General features: G+C 44.6%; 1 protein-coding gene across 2 annotated transcripts in view; it reads left to right on the top strand.

Moving 5' to 3' along the window:
* The window catches only part of TTC26 (tetratricopeptide repeat domain 26), a 391044-nt gene that overhangs the window by 296021 nt on the left and 67293 nt on the right, over nt 1-27730 (top strand). For both annotated transcript variants that reach the window (XM_030207127.1, XM_030207135.1), the window contains one exon: nt 10435-10523. In XM_030207127.1, coding sequence (XP_030062987.1) covers nt 10435-10523 — 89 coding nt within the window. The remainder of the gene's footprint in view (nt 1-10434; nt 10524-27730) is intronic.

Raw genomic sequence — 27730 nt, 5'->3', positions numbered from 1 at the left:
CGACCCTGCAGCCTTCTCCAATGGCGGCTCTTGACAAGCGCATCTGGGCCTTGTTTCCAGAACTTCTGGAGGGACTGCTACGTCAGTCAGCTTCGGTGTCGGGGGTGCTTGTGCCTCCGACTGCGGTGTTGCCTGCGGCATCAGCGTCATCTACCACCCAGGTCGACTCCCCTTCGATGTCAGTGGAAGGAGCTTCGCTGCAGTCGGACATCGCCATAGAGGACATCGTTCCTCGGCATCGAGGCAGGTTCAGTGTCGAAGTACCTTGAAACAGGTTTTATCCGACACTGAGCAGGAGCATTCGTGGGAGTCAGAGGAAGATCCCAGGTACTTTTCTTCTGATGAGTCCTTTCGGATTCCCTCTGATCCTTCCCCTCCGCCAGAGAGGAGACTATCTCCACCGGAGAGTCTGTCTTTTTCCTCTTTTGTCCAGGAAGTGGCTATGGCTATTCCCTTTCCTGTGGAGGTTGAGGATGAGCCCAGGGCTGAGATGCTCAAGGTCCTGGATTATTCTTCTCCACCTAAAGAGGCTGTGATAGTTCCTCTGCATAAGTTCCTGAAGGAAGCTCTTATGCGAAACTAGTCAGCCCCTCTGTCTGGCCCTGTGGTCCCGAAGAAAGCTGAATCCCAGTATCGGATCCACGGTGAACCTGGGTTGATGAGGTCTCAGTTACCCCACAATTCCATTGTGGTGGACTCCGCCCTCAAGAGAGCCAAGAGTACTAGAGACTGCCTCGGTGCCTCCAGGCAGAGAATATAGGACCTTGGATTCTTGTGGGAGGAAGACGTATTAGGCCGCTGTGCTTGCCACCAGAATTCAGTCATACCAGCTGTTCACGAGCGTCCACATGGTGAGGCAACTGTCCAGCTTGGTTGTCCAGCTTGGTTGATGCCCTCCCTCCGGAGCAGGCTGAGCCTTTTCGCCAGGTGGTTAGGCAGCAGAAGGCGTGTCGAAAGTTCCTGGCCAGGTGTACATTTGACACTTTTGATGTAGCATCCAGGATCGCTGCTCAGGGTATAATGATGCACAGACTCTCATGGCTGCGTGTCTCTGACCTGGATCATTCTGTCCAGCAGTGAATAGCGGATGTTCCTTGCCGGGGGGGGGGACACACAACCTTTTTGGTGAAAAAGTAGAGGCTCTTGTTGATCAGATCAAGAAGCATAATGATGCTATGGATTCTCTCTCCCATCGGGTGCCTTCTGCTACTGCCTCCTCATCTAGGAGGTATTTTGGGGGGAAGAGGAGTGCTCCCTATTCCTATCCTAGGCGTAGGTACACTCCAGCTTCTTGGCAGCCTGCCCAGGCTCAGCCCCAGCGCACTTGTTCTTGTCAACAGCGTGCGTCTAAGGCCCATACTGCTCCCCAGCCAAAAGCAAGGGACGGGCTTTTGACTAGCTCCAGTTAAGCATAGCCTCAATAAAAGTGTCCGTACTGGATGACTTTTGATATTTTTTCACCAAAGGTGGCCTCTAATAACCTCCGACCGGTGGGTTCTTCAAATAGTCCGGTTAGGATACACCCTCAATCTTGAATCCAAACCTTCAAATTGCCCACCGGGAGCTCATTCTTACAGCTCCCAGCACAAACAGGTACTTGCAGAGGAACTCTCCGCCCTTCTAAAGGCTCAAGCGGTCAAACCCGTTCCACCAGGGGAAGAAGGGCTGGGATTCTATTCCAGGTACTTCCTTGTGCAGAAAAAGACTGGGGGGATGCGTCCCATCCTAGATCTAAGGGCCCTGAACAAATTCCTAGTCCGAGAAAAGTTCAGGATGGTTTCTCTGTGCACCCTCCTTCCCATGATTCAAGAGAACGATTGGCTATGCTCTCTGGACTTAAAGGATTCTTACACACATATCTCGATACGTCCAGCACACAGGAAGTATCTTCGGTTTCAGCTTGGAACTCAGCACTTTCAATATCTTGTATTGCCTTTTGGTTTGGCGTCTGCACCCAGAGTGTTTACAAAGTGTCTGGCGGTAGTTGCAGCGTCGCTACTCAGACTGGGAGTGCATGTGTTCCCTTATCTCGACGATTGGCTGGTGAAGAGCACCTCGGAGGCAGGCGCTCTGCAGTCCATGCAAATGACTATTCAGGTGCTAGAGCTACTGGGTTTCGTGATCAATTACTCCAAGTCCCATCTCACCCCAGTACAGAAGTTCGAATTCATTGGGGCTCTGTTGAACACAAAGACAGCTCGAGCTTATCTTCCCGACTCAAGGACAGTCAACCTCCTGTCAATGGTTCAAGCGTCTCAACAGATCATGACTCGGCAGATGTTGAGACTTCTGGGGCACATGGCCTCCACAGTTCATGTAACTCCCATGGCACATCTACATATGAGATCAGCTTCCCAGTGGTCCAGTGGTATCAAACTGCGGAGGATCTAGAGGATGTAATCCAACTGCCCACCAACTTTCGGAATTCCCTTCAGTGGTGAATGAGTCGATCCAATTTGACCTTGGGACGTCCATTCCAAATTCCTTAGCCACAATAAGTGCTGGCGACAGATGCATCCCTCCTGGGGTGGAGAGCTCGTGTAGATGGGCTTCACACTCAAGGAGCTTGGTCCTTTCAGGAAAAAGGTCTTCAGATCAACCTCCTGGAACTGCGAGCAATCTGGAACGCTCTAAGGGCTTTCAGAGATCGGCTGTCCAACCAAATCATTTTAATTCAGACAGACCATCAGGTTGCTAATTATTACACCAACAAGCAGGGGCACCGGATTTCGCCCTCTGTGTCAGGAAGCCGTACAGACGTGGTTTTGGGCGCACCGTCATGACATGTTTCTGCAAGCCACTTATCTGGCAGGCGTAAACAACAGTCTGGCCGACAGTGAGTGGTCACTGAACATGGGAGTAGCCCGCAAGATCTTCCAAGCATGGGGCACCCCTTCGGTGGATCTTTTTGCCACTCAGACCAATCACAAGGTCCCTCAGTTCTGTTCCAGGCTTCAGGCCCATGACAGACTAGCATCAGATGCCTTTCTCCTACATTGGGGAACAGGCCTTCTGTATGCGTATCCTCCCGTACCTCTAGTAGCGAAGACTTTGCTGAAACTCAAGCAAGACCACGGAACCATGATTCTGATAGCACCTTTCTGGCCCCATCAGATCTGGTTCCCTCTTCTTCTGGACTTCTCCTCCGAAGAACCGTGAAGATTCGAGTGTTTTCCGACCCTCATCACTCAGAACGAGGGGTCACTTCTACATCCCAACCTCCAGTCTCTAGCTCTCACGGCCTGGATGTTGAGAACTTAGAAGTTGCCTCTTTAGGTCTTTCAGAGGCTGTCTCCCGAGTCTTGCTTGCTTCCAGGAAAGATTCCACGAAAAGGAGTTATTCTTTTAAATGGAGGAGGTTTGCCGTCTGGTGTGACAGCAAGGCCCTAGATCCTTTTTCTTGTCCTACACGAACCCTGCTTGAATACCTTCTACACTTATCAGAGTGTGGTCTTAAGACTAACTCAGTAAGAGTCCGTCTTAGTGCAATCAGTGCTTATCATCAACGTGTAGAGGGCCAGCCTATCTCCGGACAGCCTTTAGGAGTTCGCTTCATGAGAGGTTTGCTTTTGTCAAAGCCCCCTGTCAAACCTCCACCAGTGTCATGGGTCCTCAACATCGTTCTCACCCACTGATGAAAGCTCCTTTTGAGCCACTGCATTCCTGCCATCTGAAGTATTTGACCTGGAAGCTCATTTTCTTGGTGGCTGTTACTTCAGCTCGTAGAGTCAGTGAGCTCCAAGCCCTGGTAGTCCATGCGCCTTATATTAAATTTCATCATAACAGAGTAGTCCTCCACACTCATCCTAAGTTCTTGTCGAAGGTGGTGTCGGAGTTCCATCTGAATCAGTCAATTATCTTGCCAACATTCTTTCCCCGTCCACACACCCGCCCTGGTGAGGACAAGTTGCACACCTTGGACTGTAAGAGAGCATTGGCCTTTTACGTGGAGCGGACAAAGCCCTATCGACAGTCCGCCCAGTTGTTTGTTTCTTTTGATCCCAATATGATGGGAGTTGCCATCGGAAAACGCACCATCTCCAATTGGCTAGCAGATTGCATTTCCTTCACTTATGCCCATGCTGGGTTGACTTTAGAGGGCCATGTCACGGCTCACAGTGTTAGAGCCATGGCTACGTCAGTGGCTCACATAGTCAGCCTCCATTGAAGAAATTTACAAGGCTGCAACGTGGTCATCTGTCCACACATTCACATCTCACTACTGCCTTCAGCAGGATACCCGACGCGACAGTCAGTTTGGGCAGTCGGTGTTACAGAATCTGTTTGGGGTTTAGAATCCAACTCCACCCTCCTAGGCCCATTTCTGTTCTGTTCCAGGCTACACTCTCACTTAGTTGTGTTTGTTTTTTCAGGTCAATCTCAGTTAGGTCCTCGCAGTTGCGAGGCCCAGTTGACCTATGTTCATTGTTTTGAGTGAGCCTGGATGCTAGTGATACCCCATGTGTGATGATGTCCAGCGTTCTTGTCCTTGGAGAAAATGAAGATACATAGCTGTAGCAGGTATTCTCAGAGGACAGCAGGCTGGACATCATCACAACCCACCCTCCTCCCCTTTGGAGTTGTTCTTCTTCTTTTCGTTTGCTTTCCATATAACTGAGGGAAGCGAGCAGGCGTCGCCGACGGGAAGTCACTCGCACATGCGCGGTGCGTTGTCCCCGCACGCCACGTCGCTTCTAGAATTTTCAAAAGTTTTTGTTTTGACCTCCGGAGCTCCTGGGCCCTCGCGGACGACAACCCATGCGTGATGATGTCCATCCTGCTGTCCTTAGAGAATACCGGTTACAGGTATGTATCTTCATTTTACATGTGCTCCTGCTGCATTTTCATGACCACAGTTGCACCTGGTCTGTGGCGCCAGTGCTGGGTTACAACAATATGAAGGAATCTGAGCGCCTAGATGCAGTTACAGAATAGGCTTTCACGCGTAGCATTGGAGTGCTTAAAAGCAGGTGCCCATTTATAGAGTTCCCCCCCCCCCCCCCCCCCACTTTGTGGGATTGGATAAGTTTCAGGATTGGAACAGTTTGTGGGGTTGTGGGAAGATATAGTAGTTGGGGCAGTTTATGGGGGTGAGGGAGCTAAAGGGGGGTAGTTTTGGATAGTGAAACAGTTGCGGAGAGGGTTATTTAGAACAGTAGAGAACAGGGAGAGACAATTTCAGAGGAAGAATTCTGTAATTGCTTTGCCTCACTGTAAGTAAGTTTCTTTGTTGCAACAACTGGAACTTTATCTTCTATAGAAATGCATTTGGCCATTTATTTATTTATTTATTTATTTTTGTGTGGATGAAGCTTATTTCTCCTGGACCCCAGTCCAATTTGGCCCATTTTCAAACGTGTTGTGTCTTTTTACCGGTTTTCCCCATATGCCAAGTTTCATCCCATTCTGTTAAATTTTATAAGAGTTATTTTGTTCCTAGACAGGTAGATAGTCAAAGGTTTCTCAATTACTTTTTTATAATTCTTTCAAACTTTTCTTGGGTTGGAAAGAATGAATAAGAAGTTGCTGAACTGTGACCCAGCATGCCAGTTCATTTCACTGGGACTGAATGCCTACTTCTGCTTTCCTCTTTGGATAACCCTTTTATTTATCTGTTTAAGCATTTATATTCTGCACAATCCTATGCTTCTAGGCGGATTACATCTGTTAACATACGTAATTAAAAGATACAAACATAACATTAAAATTAAGACTGGTCAAATCTTTCCTCTCAGATATTTATAAAAGATCCTTGTTAAGAGAGCAAAAATAATAACGGCTTTAAATAGACAAAAAACAGATATAGTGTGTTTGCAAGAGACCAGGCTTTCGGCAGAAGAGCACTTAAAACTGCAACGCCAATGGGTGGGAAGTGTGCACTGTTCCCCTGCAACCAGTCGTCGGGGTGGAGTAGCAATACTCATACATAAATCGTTGGCATGCCAAGGCAAGTTGTTTAAGGATAGAGAGGGAAGATACATGGGAGTTCAACTTAACTTGCAAGGTAGGGAAATGGTGCTGGTGGCGGTTTACGCGCGCCGACAGTTCCAGATCGCACCTTTTATCCTTGTTGCCATTTGCCAACAATATGCAAATTTACCATTAATTGTATCAGGGGATATGAACATGGTCTTTGACCCCAATTTAGATCGGTCGAACCCTCAACATTGTCGAACACCAGCGTCCCAGTCAATACTTGAAATGTTTTGTTTGGCACTAGGGTTAGTGGACCCATGGTGCTTATTGCACCCAGAGGAAATGGATTATACACACACTTTGAGGGCATATCATACATTGTCACATTTAGATTATATTTTCATGTCACAGGAACTGTTCTCTCAGGTGGCATCCGCAGTAATTGGCCCAGAGGAAATATCGGATCATGCCATGGTGTGGGTAGATATGGAAGTGGCACAGCACTTTCAGCAGATGCCAGTTGAAGGTTTCTGGCATATCTATTTTCGTCCAAAGATTTTGATAAATACTTAGCAGCCAAATGGCAGGATTTTGTTACAACAAACAGACAACACATGGATGATCCCATATTATTCTGGTCCATGGCAAAAGTAGTCCTTTGGGAAGAAATAATTGCATTTGTTAGCAACAGAAATAGACAAATGGCGAGAAGCATCATAGATATTGAGTGTAAGGTAAGAACCCTAAAACAGCGTTACATTCAGCAACCCAAAGCTGCCATATGTGAAACTCTCACTGCCACGAAGGTAGAGCTGAATAATTTGTTGCATGAGCGAACAACGAGATCCTTACTATACTGCAAATATAAATTACACAAGTTTGGAGAGAGAACAGGGCGAATGCTAGTCAATATAGTGAAAAGGAGCAGAAAGTCGCGTTATATTCCAGCTTTACGCGATCAGAATGGTGTAGTTACGAAAAAACAAGAGATACTTGCAGAAATATTTAGGCAGCATTTTAACACTATATGCAGCCGGAGGAGGGGATACACTGCCTAAAGAAGCAATACAGAAATATCTTTGTAATGCAAGGATGCCTAGGCTCCCCCTGAGGCAGTGGAGTCTCTTAACTTACCACTGTCGGCGCAGGAATTGCAAAAAGCCATTCGGAAACTAAAACTTTATTCGGTACCGGGAGCGGATGGATTTTCGAGTGAGTTCTACAAAATGCTTCAGGTGTAGCTGGTGGGACCATTAACTGATTTTTATGAGGTAGTAATTGAGAGGAGTAACTTCCCACTTTAAGCTAACGTGGCACTTGTCAGTTTGATACCTAAACAAGGGCGGGAACAAACGAGACCAGAGTCTTATCGGCCAATATCGTTGATTAATGTAGATGTAAAATTTTTGTCAAGGATCTTGGTGGAGAGACTAGCACCCGTAGTACCCCAAATAATACAAAAGCAGCAAGTGGTATTCATACGAGGCCAACAATCGGTGCTTAATGAGCAAAATCTACTTCAGGCACTACTTTGGGGACGAGATATGGGATCCCCTTATTTAATTGCCAGCTTAGATTCAGAACATGCATTTGATTGGGTGTGGCGGCCCTTTTTATTTCAGACCTTACGCTGGGTAGGCCTGCAAGGGTGGTATCTACAGGCATTCATGACATTGTACTCATCTCCCAGGGCGGCGGTTTTGGTAAATGGTATAAAGACTGAGGAATTTCCTATAGGTAGAGGCACTCGTCAAGGATGTCCGTTTCTCCATTGTTGTTTCTCCTCTCGTTGGAACCCCTTTTGTGTAGGATACAGGTGGAGAAAGAGATATCAGGGGCAGAAGTGAATGGCCACTCAATTAAAATATTAGCTTATGCAGATGATCTGCTTTTAATATTGAAAGAACCACGAAAGTCCTTCCACTGGCAATGCAAGAGATTGGGCAGTATGGTGCATTGTCCGGCTTCCACCTAAATTTGGCTAAATCAGTGGCACTTCCTTCAGCAGACTCCATTAAGGAGCAGTGGGCAGGGGATTTTCCTTTTCAGTGGGCCTCTCACCAAATTAAGTATCTAGGAGTTAATGTAACAAGGGATTTATCGCAACTATATGACAAGAATGTGCTACCTTTGTTAAAGGAGACTAAGCGAGTGTTGCTGCTTTGGACAGAGAGTCCACTTTCCCTATTAGGGAGGATATCCTGGTTTAACATGGTATTAGCCCCCCCCCCCCCCCGCTGGCTTTATCTGTTCCAAATGTTACCACTGTACTTAAAACAGAAGGAAGAATGTTTATTGAATGCAGCAATTCAGGGGTTCCTATGGAGACGGAAGCGACCTAGACTGTCCATTGCAGTATTGCAAAAGCTGAAGGCCCATGGAGGTATGGGATTGCTCAGTATACAATATTTGTAAATAGCCTGTTCTATGAGACATATAAATGATTGGTTCACCCAGCTGGGTACACTTTCTAATGTACACATGGAGTCACACATGTCTCCCAAAGCACACATCAGTTGGCTATTGCACACCACTCCCGGAAAGACAGACTCTGCATTGCATCAAAATCCTCTTCTACTTTCAGCAAGAGCAACTGGGCGATGGCTGTGTAGGTGTCATCACTTCTTCGCTGCAGCCACACCTTATTTATCTCTATTCCATAACCCAGATTTTCCGGCAGGCACCACATCACCAGTGTTTGCCTGGTGGAGGCAAGCAGGAATAAAATACTTGGTTCAACTACTGGATGAGTAAGGCAAATTGAAATTGTTTGCAGGGTTGTAGCGAGAGCACAACTAGCCACCTACCGACATATTTGCATACCTGCAACTGCGATGTTATACTAGAGCATTAGGTTGGAAGAACTTGACGGAAGATGTGCAGGACACTTTGAATACAGCTTTGACTCTGGGAGCACAAACAGTGGTACCCTTATGCTTTCATCACCGATACCTGTTGGACTCCACAGAAGATTTGGATTACAGTCAGTTCACCCAGGCATGGTCTATGGAATTGGCAGAGGAAGTAACAGTGGAACAGTTTCAAAATTTTGTTATGGGCATTCAGAGACCGTCTTCTTTCGTTCGATATTGGGAACTACAATATAAATTTGCATTGAGGCTTTACATCTCACCACTCAGAGCGTATCGAGCTTCATTAGGAACTAACGGGAACTGCCCAAAGTGTAATCAGAACTCTGCAAATTTAAGTCATATGTTTTGGACATGTTCATTTGTTAAAAATTTTGGTCACAGATTTTGCAAAGCATAAATGGACTGTTGAATCAACGAGTGATGCAGAGTCCATTAATGTTGTTAAATGTATTTCACTATCAGACACCTGCCCTGGTAGGATTTAAACACTTCTTGCATCGTGCAATTTTGATTGGCCAGAAATGTATATTGCTTTGCTGGAGACAACATAGTGGCCCCACTTCCACAATGTGGCGCACACACATGATTGACTTACTTAAACTGGAACGCTTTGATATCAAGGACATTACTTCCAGAAAGGGAGAGGCCTTTCAACGTATCTGTGAGCGCTTGTGGGATATCCTGCACCCCAAGGTGAGAAGCCAGCTGCTGAACCAGCCATAATAATTGCAACTTTTGGAGACTGATATGTTTCTTACAATGATATTTAATACTATGCACGATAGTCTAAGGGAGGGAGGGAGGAGGGGTAGCTGGTATGTGGATGGGGGACAGAGGAAGGATGGGGATTATTAATGTTTTGGACAAGAATAATTTCAAAGAATGTTTACCTGTTTTGGACGTTGGGATCTTGTTTTATTTTCAAAAGTCATGCTTGTACATATCTGCACCAGTTTAATAAAGATGATTTAAACATAAAAGATCCTGAGCTTTTCCTTAAAACAGTTTGATTTCAAACCTAAACTGCTTGATATGCCTTTTAGAATAGAATTGTCCTTTTTAAATGATCCAGATTTTGACCTCTCATTCTGAATGGCAATGATTTCCATAACAGAAGACCAACAATATAAAATATAGATGATCGATATTCTTCCAATCTGATAACATACTATGATGGAACTTCCAACAGAACTTTATTCTCAGATTTTAATATTCGTGGTGGCTGGTAAATGTGCAAACTAGTAGCAACAATCACAGATACCTGTTTCGTTAAAACCTTAAAAACAGTACACAACATTTTAAATCTGATCTTATATTCTATAGGAAGCCAGTGAAGTTGCTTCAAAATAGGAGAAATAGAGGTAAAACGACTACAACCCACTTAGTTTGCAGATATGATTCATAACAGCTGCACCACAATACATTTTTATGTATGAATTACTGTGGCTGTACATTTATCTTTAATAGTATATTAAAGCCACTCACTGTACCAGACTACCTATAATAATCTTGAATATCTGCACTGCAGGGTGTTAGACTGTCTGATTAAGAACTTGGCTATTCTGACAGTAGGCCTTTAGCTTTGAGCAGTATATCTTTCAAATAAAGACCATTATGGTGAATGACTGTGTGTTCCCTTCTGCAGATACAATCCCTGGGCGACAGTGCATGGCCTCTTGCTTCTTCTTGCTCAGACAGTTTGAAGATGTTCTGATTTACCTCAACTCGGTCAAGGTGAGTGGAGAAGTTTTTCTACTTGTGGACTTGCAAGGTGACAGGTTATCTACTTCTCTGTTCTTAGCCATGTAGCCCTCAGGATTAGCACTTCCAACATTAGACAGTGATAGGGTCTCTGTCCCCCAGATTCTGTATAGATCGTCCAAAGTTGAGTATGCAATTTTGAGCGTGGATCACAGATCTGCCCATAAACTAATTGGTTAAATAGGCAATAACAATCAATTATTGGCGTTAACAAGTGCTAGTTGGCAGTCATTAGTAGTTAACACGCAAATCTGCCCTACACTTCTATTCTATAACTTGCATGCCTAATTTATCTCATGTAAAAGCAAATATTTCTGCTCAGTTCTTTTCAGCTGATATTGAAGTTTCTGCATATGCAGGTCCTGTGACTATTTTCTTGCCTCTAACAACTCTCTCCACACCTTTGTATCCCAAGGCCTCTGCTTATGAGTTAGCTCCAACCTTCTTAAAGCTGTGTACAGGCTATTGTCTAACTCCACTCTCTGCCTCTTTTTATAGGCTGCTATGCTTATCAGTTCCCCCTTAATACTACTTTTAAGGCTTTCCAGACACTAATTGGGACTGCCTCCCCAGAATATTCCTGTATGTCCCTCTCTAACTTTAACCTATTCTGGATCATCTAACAGGCTGTCATTAAGCCTCCAATATTTAACCCTAGCCTTGCCAGGTCCCTAGCCTAGAGAAACCCAAATAGGAGCATGATTAGACCATAGTATGGGATCTGTTCCACACTTCTGCACTCCCAGTGCCAAATCCTTCATGCAGATGAACATACCGCTTTGAGTGAATTCCTTCAAAAAGGCGATAAATCCTAATATTAATTCAAGGATAGAAGTGGTGTGCATGAGAGTAAAAAATGTAATCCCTTCTGTGTGGATTCCGCATTCTCCATATATCCACACCATCTACAGTGGTGGAAATAAGTATTTGATCCCTTGCTGATTTTGTAAGTTTGCCCACTGACAAAGACATGAGCAGCCCATAATTGAAGGGTAGGTTATTGGTAACAGTGAGAGATAGCACATCACAAATTAAATCCGGAAAATCACATTGTGGAAAGTATATGAATTTATTTGCATTCTGCAGAGGGAAATAAGTATTTGATCCCTCTGGCAAACAAGACCTAATACTTGGTGGCAAAACCCTTGTTGGCAAGCACAGCGGTCAGACGTCTTCTGTAGTTGATGATGAGGTTTGCACACATGTCAGGAGGAATTTTGGTCCACTCCTCTTTGCAGATCATCTCTAAATCATTAAGAGTTCTGGGCTGTCGCTTGGCAACTCGCAGCTTCAGCTCCCTCCATAAGTTTTCAATGGGATTAAGGTCTGGTGACTGGCTAGGCCACTCCATGACCCTAATGTGCTTCTTCCTGAGCCACTCCTTTGTTGCCTTGGCTGTATGTTTTGGGTCATTGTCGTGCTGGAAGACCCAGCCACGACCCATTTTTAAGGCCCTGGCGGAGGGAAGGAGGTTGTCACTCAGAATTGTACGGTACATGGCCCCATCCATTCTCCCATTGATGCGGTGAAGTAGTCCTGTGCCCTTAGCAGAGAAACACCCCCAAAACATAACATTTCCACCTCCATGCTTGACAGTGGGGACGGTGTTCTTTGGGTCATAGGCAGCATTTCTCTTCCTCCAAACACGGCGAGTTGAGTTCATGCCAAAGAGCTCAATTTTTGTCTCATCTGACCCCAGCACCTTCTCCCAATCACTCTCGGCATCATCCAGGTGTTCACTGGCAAACTTCAGACGGGCCGTCACATGTGCCTTCCGGAGCAGGGGGACCTTGCGGGCACTGCAGGATTGCAATCCGTTATGTTGTAATGTGTTACCAATGGTTTTCGTGGTGACAGTGGTCCCAGCTGCCTTGAGATCATTGACAAGTTCCCCCCTTGTAGTTGTAGGCTGATTTCTAACCTTCCTCATGATCAAGGATACCCCACGAGGTGAGATTTTGCGTGGAGCCCCAGATCTTTGTCGATTGACAGTCATTTTGTACTTCTTCCATTTTCTTACTATGGCACCAACAGTTGTCTCCTTCTCGCCCAGCGTCTTACTGATGGTTTTGTAGCCCATTCCAGCCTTGTGCAGGTGTATGATCTTGTCCCTGACATCCTTAGACAGCTCCTTGCTCTTGGCCATTTTGTAGAGGTTAGAGTCTGACTGATTCACTGAGTCTGTGGACAGGTGTCTTTCATACAGGTGACCATTGCCGACAGCTGTCTGTCATGCAGGTAACGAGTTGATTTGGAGCATCTACCTGGTCTGTAGGGGCCAGATCTCTTACTGGTTGGTGGGGGATCAAATACTTATTTCCCTCTGCAGAATGCAAATAAATTCATATACTTTCCACAATGTGATTTTCCGGATTTAATTTGTGATGTGCTATCTCTCACTGTTACCAATAACCTACCCTTCAATTATGGGCTGCTCATGTCTTTGTCAGTGGGCAAACTTACAAAATCAGCAAGGGATCAAATACTTATTTCCACCACTGTATGTCTTCTAATAAGTGGACCAGCTTTTTCCTTGCCTTCTTTGTGGTTAGCCCATCCTGTCCTGTGCTATCTCTAGCAGGATTAAGGGCAATGTTGAAATCTCTCCCTAGCACTATGGTGCCCTGAGGAAACTCTACCAGTTTACCCACACACTCTCAAAGAACCCCCTTTGCCCATTAGGGGCATACATAGTGACCAGTATCACCTGCTTTCTCTCACTTGAAGATCTAGCATCAGTATTCTCCCTTCTAAGTCTTAATATATGTTATTTAGAACAATGCTCAGGGCTTTTCCAAGCAGTATCCCAACTACTCCTTTTTATTTATTAGGATTTATTTACCGCCTTTTTGAAGGAATTCACTTAAGGTGATATACAGCAAGAATAAGTCAAACATAAGCAATAGACAATTACAGCAGTAAAAATATTCAAACAACAGTACAAAGTATGACATGGTATGCTGCATTGCAATGTCAATTTAGTACATAATAAAGCATCTTAATAGACAGCATAGGGTGTAAGCAAAGATGGAACATATAGATAAGACAGAGTAACAAGAGTAAGAAAATAAGGGGACTAATTTGAAGAAAGTTGCACATAAAGTCAGAAAGGTGCTTGAATATTATCTTAGCTAGAGTAGGAGTAGATAAACATGTCCTGATATAGTACGTGCAGCTGGTATCGCTCCTTGTGTGTATGTGTGACTGGCAAGTTAGTTACTTCTTCTATTAATAGCCTAGTTGAAGAGCCAAGCTTTCACCTGCTTCCTGAAATAGAGATAATCTTCTGTTAAGCAAAACCTTCAGGGAGTGCATTCCAGAGTGTGGGGGCTACTCTGGAGAAGGCTCGCTGGTGGATATCACATCATGTGATGCCCTTTGGAGAGGGTGTAGTTAGGGATACTCCTTGGGAGAACCCTAGTGACCTTGGAGGTGTGTAGAAGAAGATCCTGTTCAAGTACTCTGGGCCATTTCCTTTAAGGGCCTTGAAGATGAGACAGAGAGTTTTAAATTTAACCCTATATTGTACTGGTAGCCAGTGAAGATTTTGCAAAAATGGTCTGATGTGGTCACATCACTTACAATCTTCTGTTAGTCTTGCTGCAGCATTCTTAGTGATTTGAGATGGAGTTCCTATTTCTCAAAAGATATTTTCATGTCAGGTATGTGCACACTTGTGTTAGGGACCTATAGAAGCTCGGTTTTACTTGGGTTCATGCAAAGTTTGTTGTTTTTAGCCCATTATTGAATTGATGTTAGACAGACAGTAGTAAGTTTATTCAGGGCTGTGAGTAAGTCAGTAGATATGATTAGCTGCATGTTATCCGCGTAGATGTAGAACTGAGTGTCCATTGACAAAATGAGCTCAGCTAGTGTTTGAGGTAGATATTGAACAGAATAGGTGTCAGTATCAATCTTTGTGGTACCCCACAGGTCAGTGCACATGGTGGTGATGAGGTGCTGCCAAGCAGTATGGACTGTTGCCTCTCTGATAGATAGGATCTGAACCAAACAAGTGCTATTCCATTGATACCTGTTTCTGCCAGTTATGCTAGAATGATATCGTGATCCACAGTGTCAAAAGCTGCTGAGAAATCTAGCAGTAATAACACTGAGGCAAATCCCATGTCTCGGTTTCTGTGAAGATCATCTAGTAGGGATACAAATTCTGTTTCTACTACTAGTACTTAACATTTCTAGAGCGCTACTAGGGTTACGCAGCGCTGTACAGTTTAACAAAGAAGGACAGTCCCTGCTCAAAGGAGCTTACAATCTAAAGGACGAAATGTCAAGTTGGGGCAGTCTAGATTTCCTGAATATGGTATGGTATGGTGGTTAGGTGCTGAAGGCGACATTGAAGAGGTGGGCTTTGAGCAAGGATTTGAAGATGGGTAGGGAGGGGGCCTGGCGAATGGGCTCAGGGAGTTTATTCCAAGCATGGGGTGAGGCGAGGCAGAAAGGGCGGAGCCTGGAGTTGGCGGTGGTGGAGAAGGGTACTGAAAGGAGGGATTTGTCTTGAGAGCGGAGGTTACGGGTAGGAACGTAGGGGGAGATGAGGGTAGGGAGGGGCTGCAGATCGAGTGCATTTGTTTCTGTTCCATAACCAGGTCTGAATCAAGATTGACATGGATCTAGCCAGTTTCTTTCTTCTAGCCAATCAGTGATTTGAAGACAGGCTGTTCTATAAGTTTCTCTAGAAATTAGATGTTAGATACTGGCCGGTAACTTTCAAGTTTGTCCTGGTCAAGGTGGTTCTTCTTTAGCACAGGGCACATCACTACCCTTTTTAATGCTGTTGGTAGTTGTCCACTAGAAAGAGAGGAGTTCACTCTTTGCTGGAGGATGTGGTAACAGCGATTAGCGTATCTGGGTTTAAAAATGTTTTGGACATATTCCTGGAAGAAAGTCCATAGTCTGCTATTGAGACAGACATGGGAGCAACTGCTTGCCCTGGGATTTGTAGTACGGAGTGTTCTTATCCAACACAACTATGCATATGTTGATTTGTTTATTCAACTGATTTTCAAATCATATACATATCATCATCACAAAACTAGAATACTCAAACATACCTTACTTACTCACTCAACACACATTCTCACCTATCTATTCATCCACTTATTCTCACCTATCTATTCATCCACTTATCCAGACTTCTCTCAAATAATTATTCAATTATATACATTCATTAATCTATCTTGGGGTTGTACCAAGCCGCTATGAACAGTTTTAAATCACATACTTTTATACTCTCAAACCCCACCAAACATAGGATAGATGTAAAATCGTTACCATTGTTGTCTCTAATAACAACGTTCACGTTTCTCCTTATTAGTCCATATCCATATCAACTACGTAATAATCCTGAAATTGGTGTAGGTATGATGACTCACAAAGTCCACTGGAACATGTGGATTCAAGATTGGATTCGTATATGTCCTCATTCGCTGTTCTCCAATCACAGATCTTGGACAGATCAACCCATCAACAAATTTATGTGATTCTAATCATTTCATAAGCATCCCGTATCGCTTCTCTTGATATTAACGACCCTACACGGTGCCGTGTTTCAATCTATACAAGCATCATCAGGGGTCTCTGGTTGCTCCTACTGAGCGTCATCAGACATCTGTGTAGTTGAAATACAATTGTTATAAACCTCTTTCAGTCATATACACATACCTACTTACAATACTGGCCAAAATATCTGACCACTTTCACAATAGACATATAAATTTTATTCAGAAACAATTCAATCTCCTACTGACCTTAACCGGGTAACTGGGATATCCAACCTGAGTGCACTGCACAGCAGAGCATTCATAAAAAACGCTGACGCATGCATATACCTGCATGGTGGGAACCTGCATTTAAATACCCTCATTCATCATAGGCTTACCCATTCTATTTCTTTATTCAACCCGTAAGGGGCCACTGTGTTCCTTTGAAAGATCAGACATTGCTCTTTTCTTATCGGTGCAAGAATTGTTTGTAATACCACAAACTTCAAATCCTGTATACGATGGTCTAACTGTTGCCAATGAGAGACCAAAGGAGCCTCATCACGTGCTTCTGAACAGGATTCCTTTATGTTTATCCCACGCTTTTTTGAATTCCGTTACTATTTTCATCTCCATCACCTCCCTTTTGGAGGGCATTCCAAGTATTCACCACTCTCTCCATGAAAAAATACCTCCTGACATTTTTCTTGAGTCTGCCCCCCTTCAACCTCATTTCATGTCCTCTAGTTCTACCGCCTTCCCATCTCCGGAAAAGGTTTGTTTGCGGATTAATAGTTTTTAAATATTTGAGCGTCTGTATCATATCACCCCTGTTTCTCCTTTCCTCCATGGTATACATGTTCAGGTCAGCAAGTCTCTCCTCATACATCTTGTAACGCAAATCCCATACCATTTTTGTAGCTTTTCTTTGCAACGCTTCAATTCTTTTTACATCCTTAGCAAGATATGGCCTCCAAAACTGAACACAATACTCCAGGTGTGGCCTCACCAACGACTTGTACAGGGACATCAACACTTCCTTTCTTCTGTTGGGCACACCTCTCTCTATACAGCCTAGAAACCTTCTGGCTACAGCCACCGCCTTGCCACACTGTTTCGTCGCCTTCAGATCCTCAGATACTATCACCCCAAGATCCTTTTCCCTGCCTGTACATATCAGACTCTCATTGCCTAACACACGTCTCCCGAGGATTTCTACTTCCTAAGTGCATCACTTTGCATTTCTTCATATTGAATTTTAATTGCCAAACCTTAGACCATTATTCTAGCTTCTGCAGATCCTTTTTCATGTTTTCCACTCCCTCCGGGCTGTCCACTCTGTTAGAAATCTTGGTATCATCTGCAAAAAGGTAACCTTTACCTTCTAACGCTTTGGCAATGTCACTCACAAATATATTGAACAGAATCGGCCCCAGCACCGATCCCTGAGGCACTCCACTACTCAGCCTTCCCTCAGCTGAGTGAATTCCATTAACCACCACCCTCTGGCGTCTGTCCGTCAACCAGTTCCTAATCCAGTTCACCACGTCTGGTCCTATCTTCAGCCTGTCAAGTTTATTCAAGAGCCTCCTGTGGGGGACCGTGTCGAAAGCTTTGCTGAAATCTAAGTAGATTACATCTATAGCAGTCAAAGAATTCAATGAGATTCGTTTGGCACGATTTACCTTTGGTAAAACCACGTTGTCTCGGATCTTGCAACTTATTGGCTTCCTTGAAATTTATTATCCTTTCCTTCAGCATCGCTTCCATTACTTTTCCAATAACTGAAGTGAGGCTTACTGGCCTGTAATTTCCAGCTTCTTCCCTATCACCACTTTTGTGAAGAGGGACCACATCCGCTGTTCTCCAGTCCCATGGAACCTCTCCCGTCTCCAAGGATTTATTAAACAAATTTTTAAGAGGACCCGCCAGAACCTCTCTGAGCTCCCTCAGTGTCCTGGGGTGGATCCTGTCCAGTCCCATGGCTTTGTCCACCTTTAGATTATAGTTATTCATATACACTCTCAGTTCTGTGAACGGTGCTATATCCACTCCATTCTCATATGTACTTTTGCCAGTCAATCGTGGTCCTTCTCCGAGTGAAAACAGAACAAAAGTATTCGTTTAGCAAATTTGCTTTTTCTTCATCATTATCCACATAGCGGTTCACAGCATCTTTTAGTCTCACAATTCCATTTTTAGTCTTCCTCCTTTCACTAATATACCTGAAGAAATTTTTGTCACCCCTCTTTACATTTCTAGCCATTTGTTCTTCCACTTGCGCTTTCGCCAGACGTATCTCTCTCTTGGCTTCTTTCAGTTTCATCCGGTATTCCTCTCCGTGTTCCTCTTCTTGAGTTTTTCTGTAGTTCATGAACACCAACTCTTTAGCCTTTATTTTCTCAGCCACTTGCTTGTAGAACCATATCAGTTTCCTTTTTCTCTTGCTTTTATTTACTCTCCTTACATAAAGGTTTGTGGCCCTATTTATAGCTTCTTTCAGCCTGGACCACTGCCCTTCCACTTCTCGTATGTCCTCCCAGCTCCTTCCTCAGGTATTCTCCCATTTTACTAAAGTCAGCATGCTTGAAATCCAGGACTGAGTTTTGAGTGGCTGCCCTCCACTTCAGCTGTTATATCAAACCAAACTGTTTGATGGTCACTGCTGCCCAGAAGGGCACCCACTCGGACATTTGACACACTATCCCCATTTGTGAGCACCAGATCCAGCGTCGTTCCCTCCCTCGTGGGTTCCGTCACCATTTGTCTGAGCAGAGCACTTTGAAAAGCATCCATGCCTGCTTGAGGAGGCGTTTCAAGATGGCTGCATGTTGACTGGCTGCGGAACGTTCGATTATTTCTCGGAGAAAAACTTTTACTTTCCTACCTGACTATGCCGCATACAAAGCGTAAAGGAGTGGTGAAAAGGCTTCCCTCGCCTCCCACTACCTCTACGCCTACACAACCGAGAATTGAACGGTTCTTCTCCAGCCTCTCTCAGGATATACGGGAGGGGGATCCCCTAGTGCCGTTCGCCGGAGAAGAGGAAACGTCACGGGGAGAGGAAGTCTCCCTATCACCATCAACTCAGTCATTCCCTCCGTGCCCCACGATGAAGACAGCCCTGGAGACGACGGGCTTTGCTGCAGGAAGTGAGACAGAGAAGTCGTCAAAAGAGGGTCCAGGACTGTCGAAGAGGACGCTGGGGGTCGAGGTTACACCTCAAATATCAACATCGGAAGTGAACTTACAAATGATTTGTAGTAAATTGAACAAAATGGAGGACATTTTACAAAAAACATCGGGTGAGTTACAGCTCCTTAATGGGAAGTTTGATGAAATGAAAAATACGGTAGACATAGAGGCATATTTTCAAAGCACTTTTGGAGGCTAAGTTCCATAGGTTTCTATGGAACTTTGGGAGGCTAAGTGCTTTGAAAATATGCCTCATAGTGAAACAAGAGTTTGATTTGAAAATGACTAAAGTAGAAAAAGATTTGGGACAGTTACAAGACTTTAAAATAACTGCAATAAAGGATAATACTGAGTTGAGAAGAAAAATAGAATATATAGAGAACTATAATAGACGCCTGAATCTTCGAGTCCTGAATTTCCCTAAGTCCCCTGGGTATGCCCCGTTAGACTTATTCAAAAGATACCTAAATGAAAACTTGAAATTCTTGAAAGACTCTATGCCTCCGATAAACAAAATCTATTATATTGAAAGCCCTATAGGGGAAAAGAGAAGGCCCGGAAACGAGGCTGAAGGCCAAATAAACTCAAATAACATTTCACTCTTGTTGGAACAATCCCTAGAAGATATTACCCAGAGATCTACCTTATTAGTGTCATTTGTCTTCGAACAGGATCTGTAATGCTGTAATGAGACTATACTTTAAAAATGCGAAATCCCTCTTTGGAGGGGTGAGGATATGGATTTATCCCGATGTTACAAAACAGACCCAGATAAAGAGAGAGGCATTTTTGGCTTTAAAGAAGGAGACGTTGGAAGTGGGGGCCTCCTTCTTTTTAGGGTACCCATGTAAATGTATAGTAAATCTGGGAACAACAAAATATGTGTTTTATTCTCCGGAACAACTTAAATCATTTATAGAAATGAAACAACTGAAAATTTAAAAGAAAATGAGAGACATGCTGCCTATTTAATTTAATATAGTTATTATGAATATGTAAACTTTTCTATTCATTTCGCCTCCCACTTGTATATTATTTAGTGGTCTAAGGAAGCGTGATGTTTATTTGTTTAGTTATATAGAAACTTTACTTTTGTTATATTCTTGCTGTATTTCTGAAACAAGTCTGTATGCTTGTTTATATACTGAAATAAAACAAATTCAAAATAGAAAAAAAAGAAAAGCATCCATGATCTCTCTACTTCTTTCCGATTCCGTAGATGGAACTTTCCAATCTACATCTGGCAGATTTGAAATCACCCAGCAACAGCACCTCTCTTTTCTTTCCCAACTTTTGAATATCTGTAATCAGATCTTTAGTTCCTCCAATTGTGTCGGAGGTTTGTAGACAACACCCATTTGGACAGAGGTTCTATCATCTCTTTTTAAGGTGGTTCAAAAGCTTCTTCCTTTCCCCAGGCCCCTGTCATTTCAGTTGCTGCGATATCACTTCTCACATACAGAGTTACTCCCACCTTTTCGACCATCTCTATCCTTCCTAAATAGATTGTAGCCTGGTACATTTGCATCCCATTCATGGGAATCATTGAGCCATGTCTCCTTGATTGCAACAACATCTGAGTCTGCCTCCAACATCAGGGCTTGCAGGTCATGAACTTTATTGCTTAGACTGCGAGCATTTGTGGTCATCACTTTCCACCTACATTTCAGTGGCATTTTTATCTTCTGTTTAGTATTTTGTTTAGTCTCACTTCCTGCTGTGTTGGTAAGAAGTGATTTGCTAAGATTGTTGTTTTCATTGCTTTCTTTTCTACTGTCACATCTTGTCTTTAGCTTTAGCTGGGGGTGGGGTGATCTGCCTCCACATGCCACCCCCGCCTTCTAGTTTAAATGCCTAGAAATATATTGTTTAAAGTCTATAAGTCACAGTGAGTCAGCCAAGTGCTGTATCAAAAAAAAGTTCTCTAGGTCTGACCAGAAATGATAGTCTAGTCTAATCAAACAATTTCTGTTGATTCAACACTCAATTTCCACTAGAATATAACTTTCCTTTAGTAAATCTAAATATTCCCAATAATTATAGCAGTTTCATCAATGTAAAATGCAAATTTATAACCAGTTGGAAGACTGGGTTTTTTTGCCTAGGATTGGCAGAACTTGTCCACAAAGTTAGAATGCTACAGGACAAGAAGCGGTTAGAAAGTTTATCCTCTACTAGGCAGGAAAGGAAAGAGGTTTTTTTTGTTGTTGTTTTTGTCTTTTTGGGAGGGGGCAGGGTTAGAATACAGAGATTTGCACCACAGTACAGATTCACAGGACAAATTAATTAAGCAATAAGCAATAAATTCAAGAGAAGATATATCAGGTAGCTAAACCTATAGCCAAAAAGTTGAGAAATTAGAATAAAATAATCAGAAATCACTTAGCAGTATTTTGGTTCAGGTCCACCACATAGAATACTACAAATAAAGAGGTCTGTGTCTTCCTATTCAGAGCCCAACCCGCCTCCTGCTGTGCAGTGATTACCTCACTGTGGGCCAGATGATCTAAAGCAAACGCCGGCACTAGAGGCTGTTAGCACCGTACTAGCACCGGCGTTTGCTATCACCCCATCATCAGAGCCCTCGAGTGTGTGAAACAACCCGCTCGAGGGCTCTTACCACAAGTAGCATGCAAATGCATGCTAAACGGAGCTTAAGGCATTCAACCCCAATGATCGGCGACCAGCGCGCCAAAGATTGGGTCGCTGGCCGCGCCAAACCCTATGCCAGCTCCGAGCTGGCGTTAGGGTTTGCAGATCATTGGGGAGGAATGGTGAGCCCTGTCGACCATGCATTTGCATGCTGGCAGGCCCCCATTCCCCCCAACGACGCAAAGCCCCCCCCCCCCCAATGGCAGGGGACTTGAGGTCCGGCGGACCTCCGGTCCCCCCCCCCCCCCCCCCCCCCCGACGATCCCACTCCCCCAGGTTCATGGAGGGCTGGAGATCCGGTGGGTCTCCAGCCCCCCCAAACCCCCAGAAAAAGACTCCCTGGTGGTCCAGTGGCCGCCGGTCAATCCCCTCCCTCCCAGCGAGCGACAGGGGTGGGCGGACTTCCAGCCCACCCCAACTCCCACAGTTGTCTGCTGCCAAATCCCTGGTAAAAATAACCTCGAACCCCCTCCCGGCTCCCCTACCTTAGTTGGAGGAGGGACGCAGCCTGCCTCCCTCCTCTACCTTCGACACTGCAAAATGGCGGTGCCCAGCCCTGCCCAGTGCATCCTGGGATGCGCTGGGCGGGGCTACACACCATAAAAGGGATTAGGCGGCAGACAACTTGGGAAGTTGGGGTGGGCTGGAGGTCCGCCCACCCCTGTTGCTCGCTGGGGGGGGGGGGGGGGGTTTGACCGGTGCTGGACACCGGACCACCAGGGAGTCTTTTTCTGGAGGTTTGGGGGGGTGGGATCGTCGGGGGGGACCGGAGGTCCGCCGGACCTCCAGCCCCCGTTGCTCGGGGCAGGGGTAGTCAGGGCCTGGTGGTCCCCTGTGTTTGACAGGTTTGGGATTTTGACAGCCCAGACTTGTCAAACAAGTGCGAGAGGATTGTGCTGAGCCCATGCTCAGCACAATTCGCCCACACTTCTACCCCATGATCAGAGATAATTGCGCTGCTTAAATTTGCATGCATTATCTCTGATCATCGGTGCAGTAAAGCCCTGCGCTGTTCCAGCGCTGTTTGGAACAGCGCAGGGCTTTTGATCATGAGGGTATGTGAGTCAGCCAGTGCTGTATCAAAAAAAAAAAAAGTTCTCTAGGTGTGATCAAAAATGATAGTCTGATCAAACAATTTCTGTTGATTCAACGCTCAATTTCCACTAGAATATAACTTTCCTTAAGTAAATCTAAATATTCCCAATAATTATAGCAAGTAAAATGCAAATTTATAACCAGTTGGGAGACGTTTTTGCCTAGGACTGGCAGAACCTGTCCACAAAGTTAGAATGCTTCAGGACAAGAAGCGGTTAGAAAAGCCTATCCTCTCTACTATCAGAGTTAGGCAGGAAAGGAAAGAGTTTTGTTTGTTTTGTTGTTTTTGTCTTTTGGGGAGGGGGGGCCAGGGTTAGAAGACAGAGAAGTGCACCACAATACAGATTCACAGGACAAATTAATTAAGCAATAAGTAATAAATTCAAGAGAATAGATATATCAGGTAGCTAAACCTGTAGTCAAAAAGTTGAGAAATTAGAATAAAATAATCAGAAATCACTTAGCAGTATTTTGGTTCAGGTCCAGCACATACTAGATAAAACTGAAAGAAGTGAAGGGAGAAATATGGCTGACAAAGACCCTGGCAGACAAACAAATGGCTAAAAACATAAAGAAGGGTGACAAGACTTTTTTCAGGTATACTAGTGAATGGAGGAAGGCTAGAAATGGAATTATGAGACTGAACAATACTATGAACCGCTGTGTGGATAGTGATGAGGAAAAAGCAGAGGTGCTTAACAAATACTTTTGTCTTCACCGAAGAAACTCCTGGAGTAGGACCTTGGTTGGCTGATTAAGGTATATATGAAAATGAAGTTGATATTATACCGTTTACAGAAGAAAGTGTTTATGAACAGCTTGAAAAACTGAAAGTGGACAAAGCTATGGGGCCAGATGAGATCTATCCCAGGATGTTGAGAGAGCTCAGAGAGGTTCTGGCAGGTCCTCTTAAAGATTTGTTTAACAAATTCTTGGAGATTGGGGAGGTTCAGCAGGATTGGAGAAGAGCAGATGTGGTTCTCTTAAAGGTTTGTTTAATAAATCCTTGGAGATGGGGAGGTTCTGTGGGATTGGTTCTGTGGTCTCTCTCATAGGTGGTCGGTGGCCCAACTGTTTGGGGAGGCTAAAGGGGGCGGGGTTAGGGGCTGGCCGGGGTGGGGTGGGGCTTACATCCATAATTGTCTGACAACACACAGAAAAAAATAAGTAACATAGTAGATAACGGCAGAAAAAGACCTGCACGGTCCATCTAGTCTGCCCAACAAGATAAACTCATATGTGCTACTTCTTGTGTATACCTTACCTTGATTTGTATCTGCCATTTTCAGGACACAGACCGTAGAAGTCTTGCCCAGAACTAGCCCCACCACCCAAACATCAGCCCCGCCTCCCAATCTCGGCTAAGCTTCTGAGGATCCATTCCTTCTGCACAGGATTCCTTTATGTTTATCCCACGCATGTTTGAATTCTGCTACCGTTTTCATCTCCACCACCTCCCGCGGGAGGGCATTCCAAGTATCTACCACTCTCTTCGTGAAAAAATACTTCCTGACATTTTTTTTGAGTCTGCCCCCCTTCACTCTCATATCATGTCCACCTCCGCCGTCCTCCAATCCTGTTTTAAAACCTTCAGAGTCAGTGCACCTCTGCCTAATAGTTGAGATCACAGTCTAAGTCATCATCATCACAAACAATATAGGAAAAAGAAAAACCACAAGCATTAGGGGCTTGGCTTATAGCCCATTTAGTTATGTTTAAACAAAAGAGATCTGCATGAAACTAAATATTTTTTTTTTTACTTGTTTTGTTTTAAATGGTTCTTCAGAGTCATCAGCAGCACCTACCTCTGTCTCCTGAAATCCAACGTATGTGCCAATTTCTGAGTGTAGAACAGAAGTGGGAGGGAACATCTTTCAAACTCTCAGTCTCTCTCTTTCTTCTTCTTGCCTTCCCTACGTGCCCTTCCCGCGCGTTCCAGCCTATGCTCGAAGGCGGGCTCAAGGCTGACTGGCTGCCTGAGCTGAGGGCGGGCAAAGAAAGAAGAAGTGCAGCAGGCACACAGGACCGCAGTGGCGCATCATGTGAGAGCCCGAGCGGGCGGAACTCGTCAACTGCCTGGGCTGGGCTGAATCAGGATGGCGTGTCGGTGTCGGCCCGAAACAGATGATCCTGCGGAGCGGCGAGCCCCGGGCGGGCGGAACTGGGGGCATGGCGTGTCGTGTCGGCGTTGTCGCGTCGTGGTAGGTCCGACCTGTCAATCAAGATCCGATCCTTCGGCTAAGCCTCTTATACCGGGCGCCTATGGTCTCTCTTCATAAAAGTGGAGAAAGAGAAGAAGTGGTAAACTATAGGCCGGTAAGCCTTACTTCAGTGGTTGGAAAGGTAATGGAGGCACTGCTCAAGGAAAGGATAATGAGTTTCCTCAAATCCTACAGGTTACGAGATCTGAGACAACATAGTTTCACCAAAAGAAAATCATGCCAAATGAATCTGATCAATTTCTTTGACTGGGTAACCAGAGAATTGGGTAGTGGACATGTGCTGGATGTAGTCTACTTGAATTTCAGTAAGGCCTTTGACATGGTCCCTCATAGGAGGCTCATAAATAAACTCATCAGGCTAAAGTTAGGATATAAAGTGGTGAACTGGATTGGGAACTTGCTGACTGACAGATGGCACAAGGTGGTGGTAAGCATAGAAATATAAGTAGTGAGTGTCTCAGGGATTGGTACTGGGGCCGATTCAATTCAACATGTTTGTGAGTGACATTGCTGAAGGGTTAGAAGGAAAGGTTTGCCTTTTTGCAGATAGCATCAAGATTTGCAACAGAGTGGACTCCCCGGAGGGAGTGGACAATATGAGAAGGGATCTACAAACATAGTAACATAGTAGATGACGGCAGAAAAAGACCTGCATGGTCCATCCAGTCTGCTCAACAAGATAAATTCATATGTGTATACCTTACCTTGATTTGTACCTGCCTTTTTCAGGGCACAGACCGTACAAGTCTGCCCAGCAGTATTTCCCGCCTCTCAACCACCAGTCCCGCCTCCCATCTCCGGCTCTGGCACAGACCGTATAAGTCTGCCCTCCACTATCCTCGCCTCCCAACCACCAACCCCTAACCCCTCTTCCCCCCACCTGCTCCGCCACCCAATTTCGGCTAAGCTTCTGAGGATCCATTCCTTCTGCACAGGATTCCTTTATGTATATACCACGCATGTTTGAATTCCGTTACCGTTTTCATCTCAACCACCTCCCGAATGTTTGGCAGTTAAATTTTAATGCGAAGAAGTGCAAAGTGATGTACTTGGGGTGTAGAAATTCAAAAGAGCAATACGTGCTAGGGAGTTATAGACTGACATACATGGATCAGGAGAGATACCTTGGGGTGATAGTATCAAGGCAGCCAAACGATGTGACTAGGCATGGATGTTGCTCGAAGAATGCTAGGCAACAGAGAGAGAGGCGTAACCAGCAGAAGAAAGGAGGTGTTGTATAAGTCATTGGTGAGGCCCACTTGGATTACTGTGTCCAGTTTTGGAGGCTGTATCTCTTCAAGGACATAAAAACACTAGAGGCAGTTCAGAGGAAGGCAACAAAAAAATGGTACAGGGTTTGTGCCAGTAAGACATATGAGAAGAGACTAGAAGACTTGAATATGTATACACTAGAGAAAACGAGAGGGAGAGAGGTGATGTGATGTGATTATATTGACATTTAAGTACTTGAAAGGTATTAATATTCAAACAAACCTCTTCCAGAGAAGTAGGAGCAGTAGAACTAGAGGACATGAATGGAGGTTACAGGGAGGTAGACTTAGGAGTAACATCAGGAAATACTTTTTCACAGAGAGGGTAGTGGATGCCTGGGGCACTCTTCCAGGAGAGGTGGTAGAGTCAAAAATGGTGAGCGAGTTCAAAAATGCATGGAATAGACACAGGGGATTATTAAACAGAAACAGGATAGAAACTGAGGTGCTATCTTGGGCAAGAGTAGTGGGAACTGAGGCCAGTGCTGGACAGACTTCTATGGTCTGTGTCCCACAGATGGCAAAAGACTGAAAGAAGATTCAGCATCTCCAGCACTGGGGAAACCGAGGCCAGTGCTGGTCATTCTATGGTTTGTGTCCTGCAAATGGCAAAAGACAGGTGAAGCATTGGCAATTCCAGTGTTGTAGATCACTTTGTCACATGCTGTGAGTGAGGGTTCTGTACAGCTGATGGGAGAGGGGAACCTCTTGACTGTAAGTTGAATACTGTCAGTAATACTTGGGGATGAATTGTAGGTATAACCAAGACTGCATCATGTTTGGCTGCCTATATGGTTGGCATGGTGGAGACTTGACAGCCAGTATTTTAAGCATGGGTGACTGGGGTCCGCACAGAATGGCGGGTATAGCCCTGGCCACCATGTTGGGCAGACTGGGTGTGCTGTGCTGGTCTTTATCTGATGTCATTTACTGTGTTAGGGTAGGTTTATAAACTGTTTTCTGTGTGGAAATGGGCTTATATAATTGTGATGGATATATATGCATGTAGATATGATAACAATATTGTATATACTGTTATAGAAACTGAGCATAGGTTTTCCTGGAGCAGCATGTCTGTGGATATTCATGGTATGCATGCACTTTCTAAAATGTGCAAGCACCCACACATATGTCACACACTATTACACCAAAGAGCGGGTATCATTTTTGGCATGTAATATGCCAGTAATAATTGGTGTTTATTTTATAAGATGCATGCTGATCCAGCTCTTGAAATCACATAA

This window comes from Microcaecilia unicolor, chromosome 1, assembly GCF_901765095.1.
Source record: "Microcaecilia unicolor chromosome 1, aMicUni1.1, whole genome shotgun sequence".
Classification (NCBI taxonomy): domain Eukaryota; kingdom Metazoa; phylum Chordata; class Amphibia; order Gymnophiona; family Siphonopidae; genus Microcaecilia; species Microcaecilia unicolor.
The sequence above is the reverse complement of the archived record's forward strand: the minus strand, read 5'-3'. Positions and strand labels throughout refer to the sequence as shown.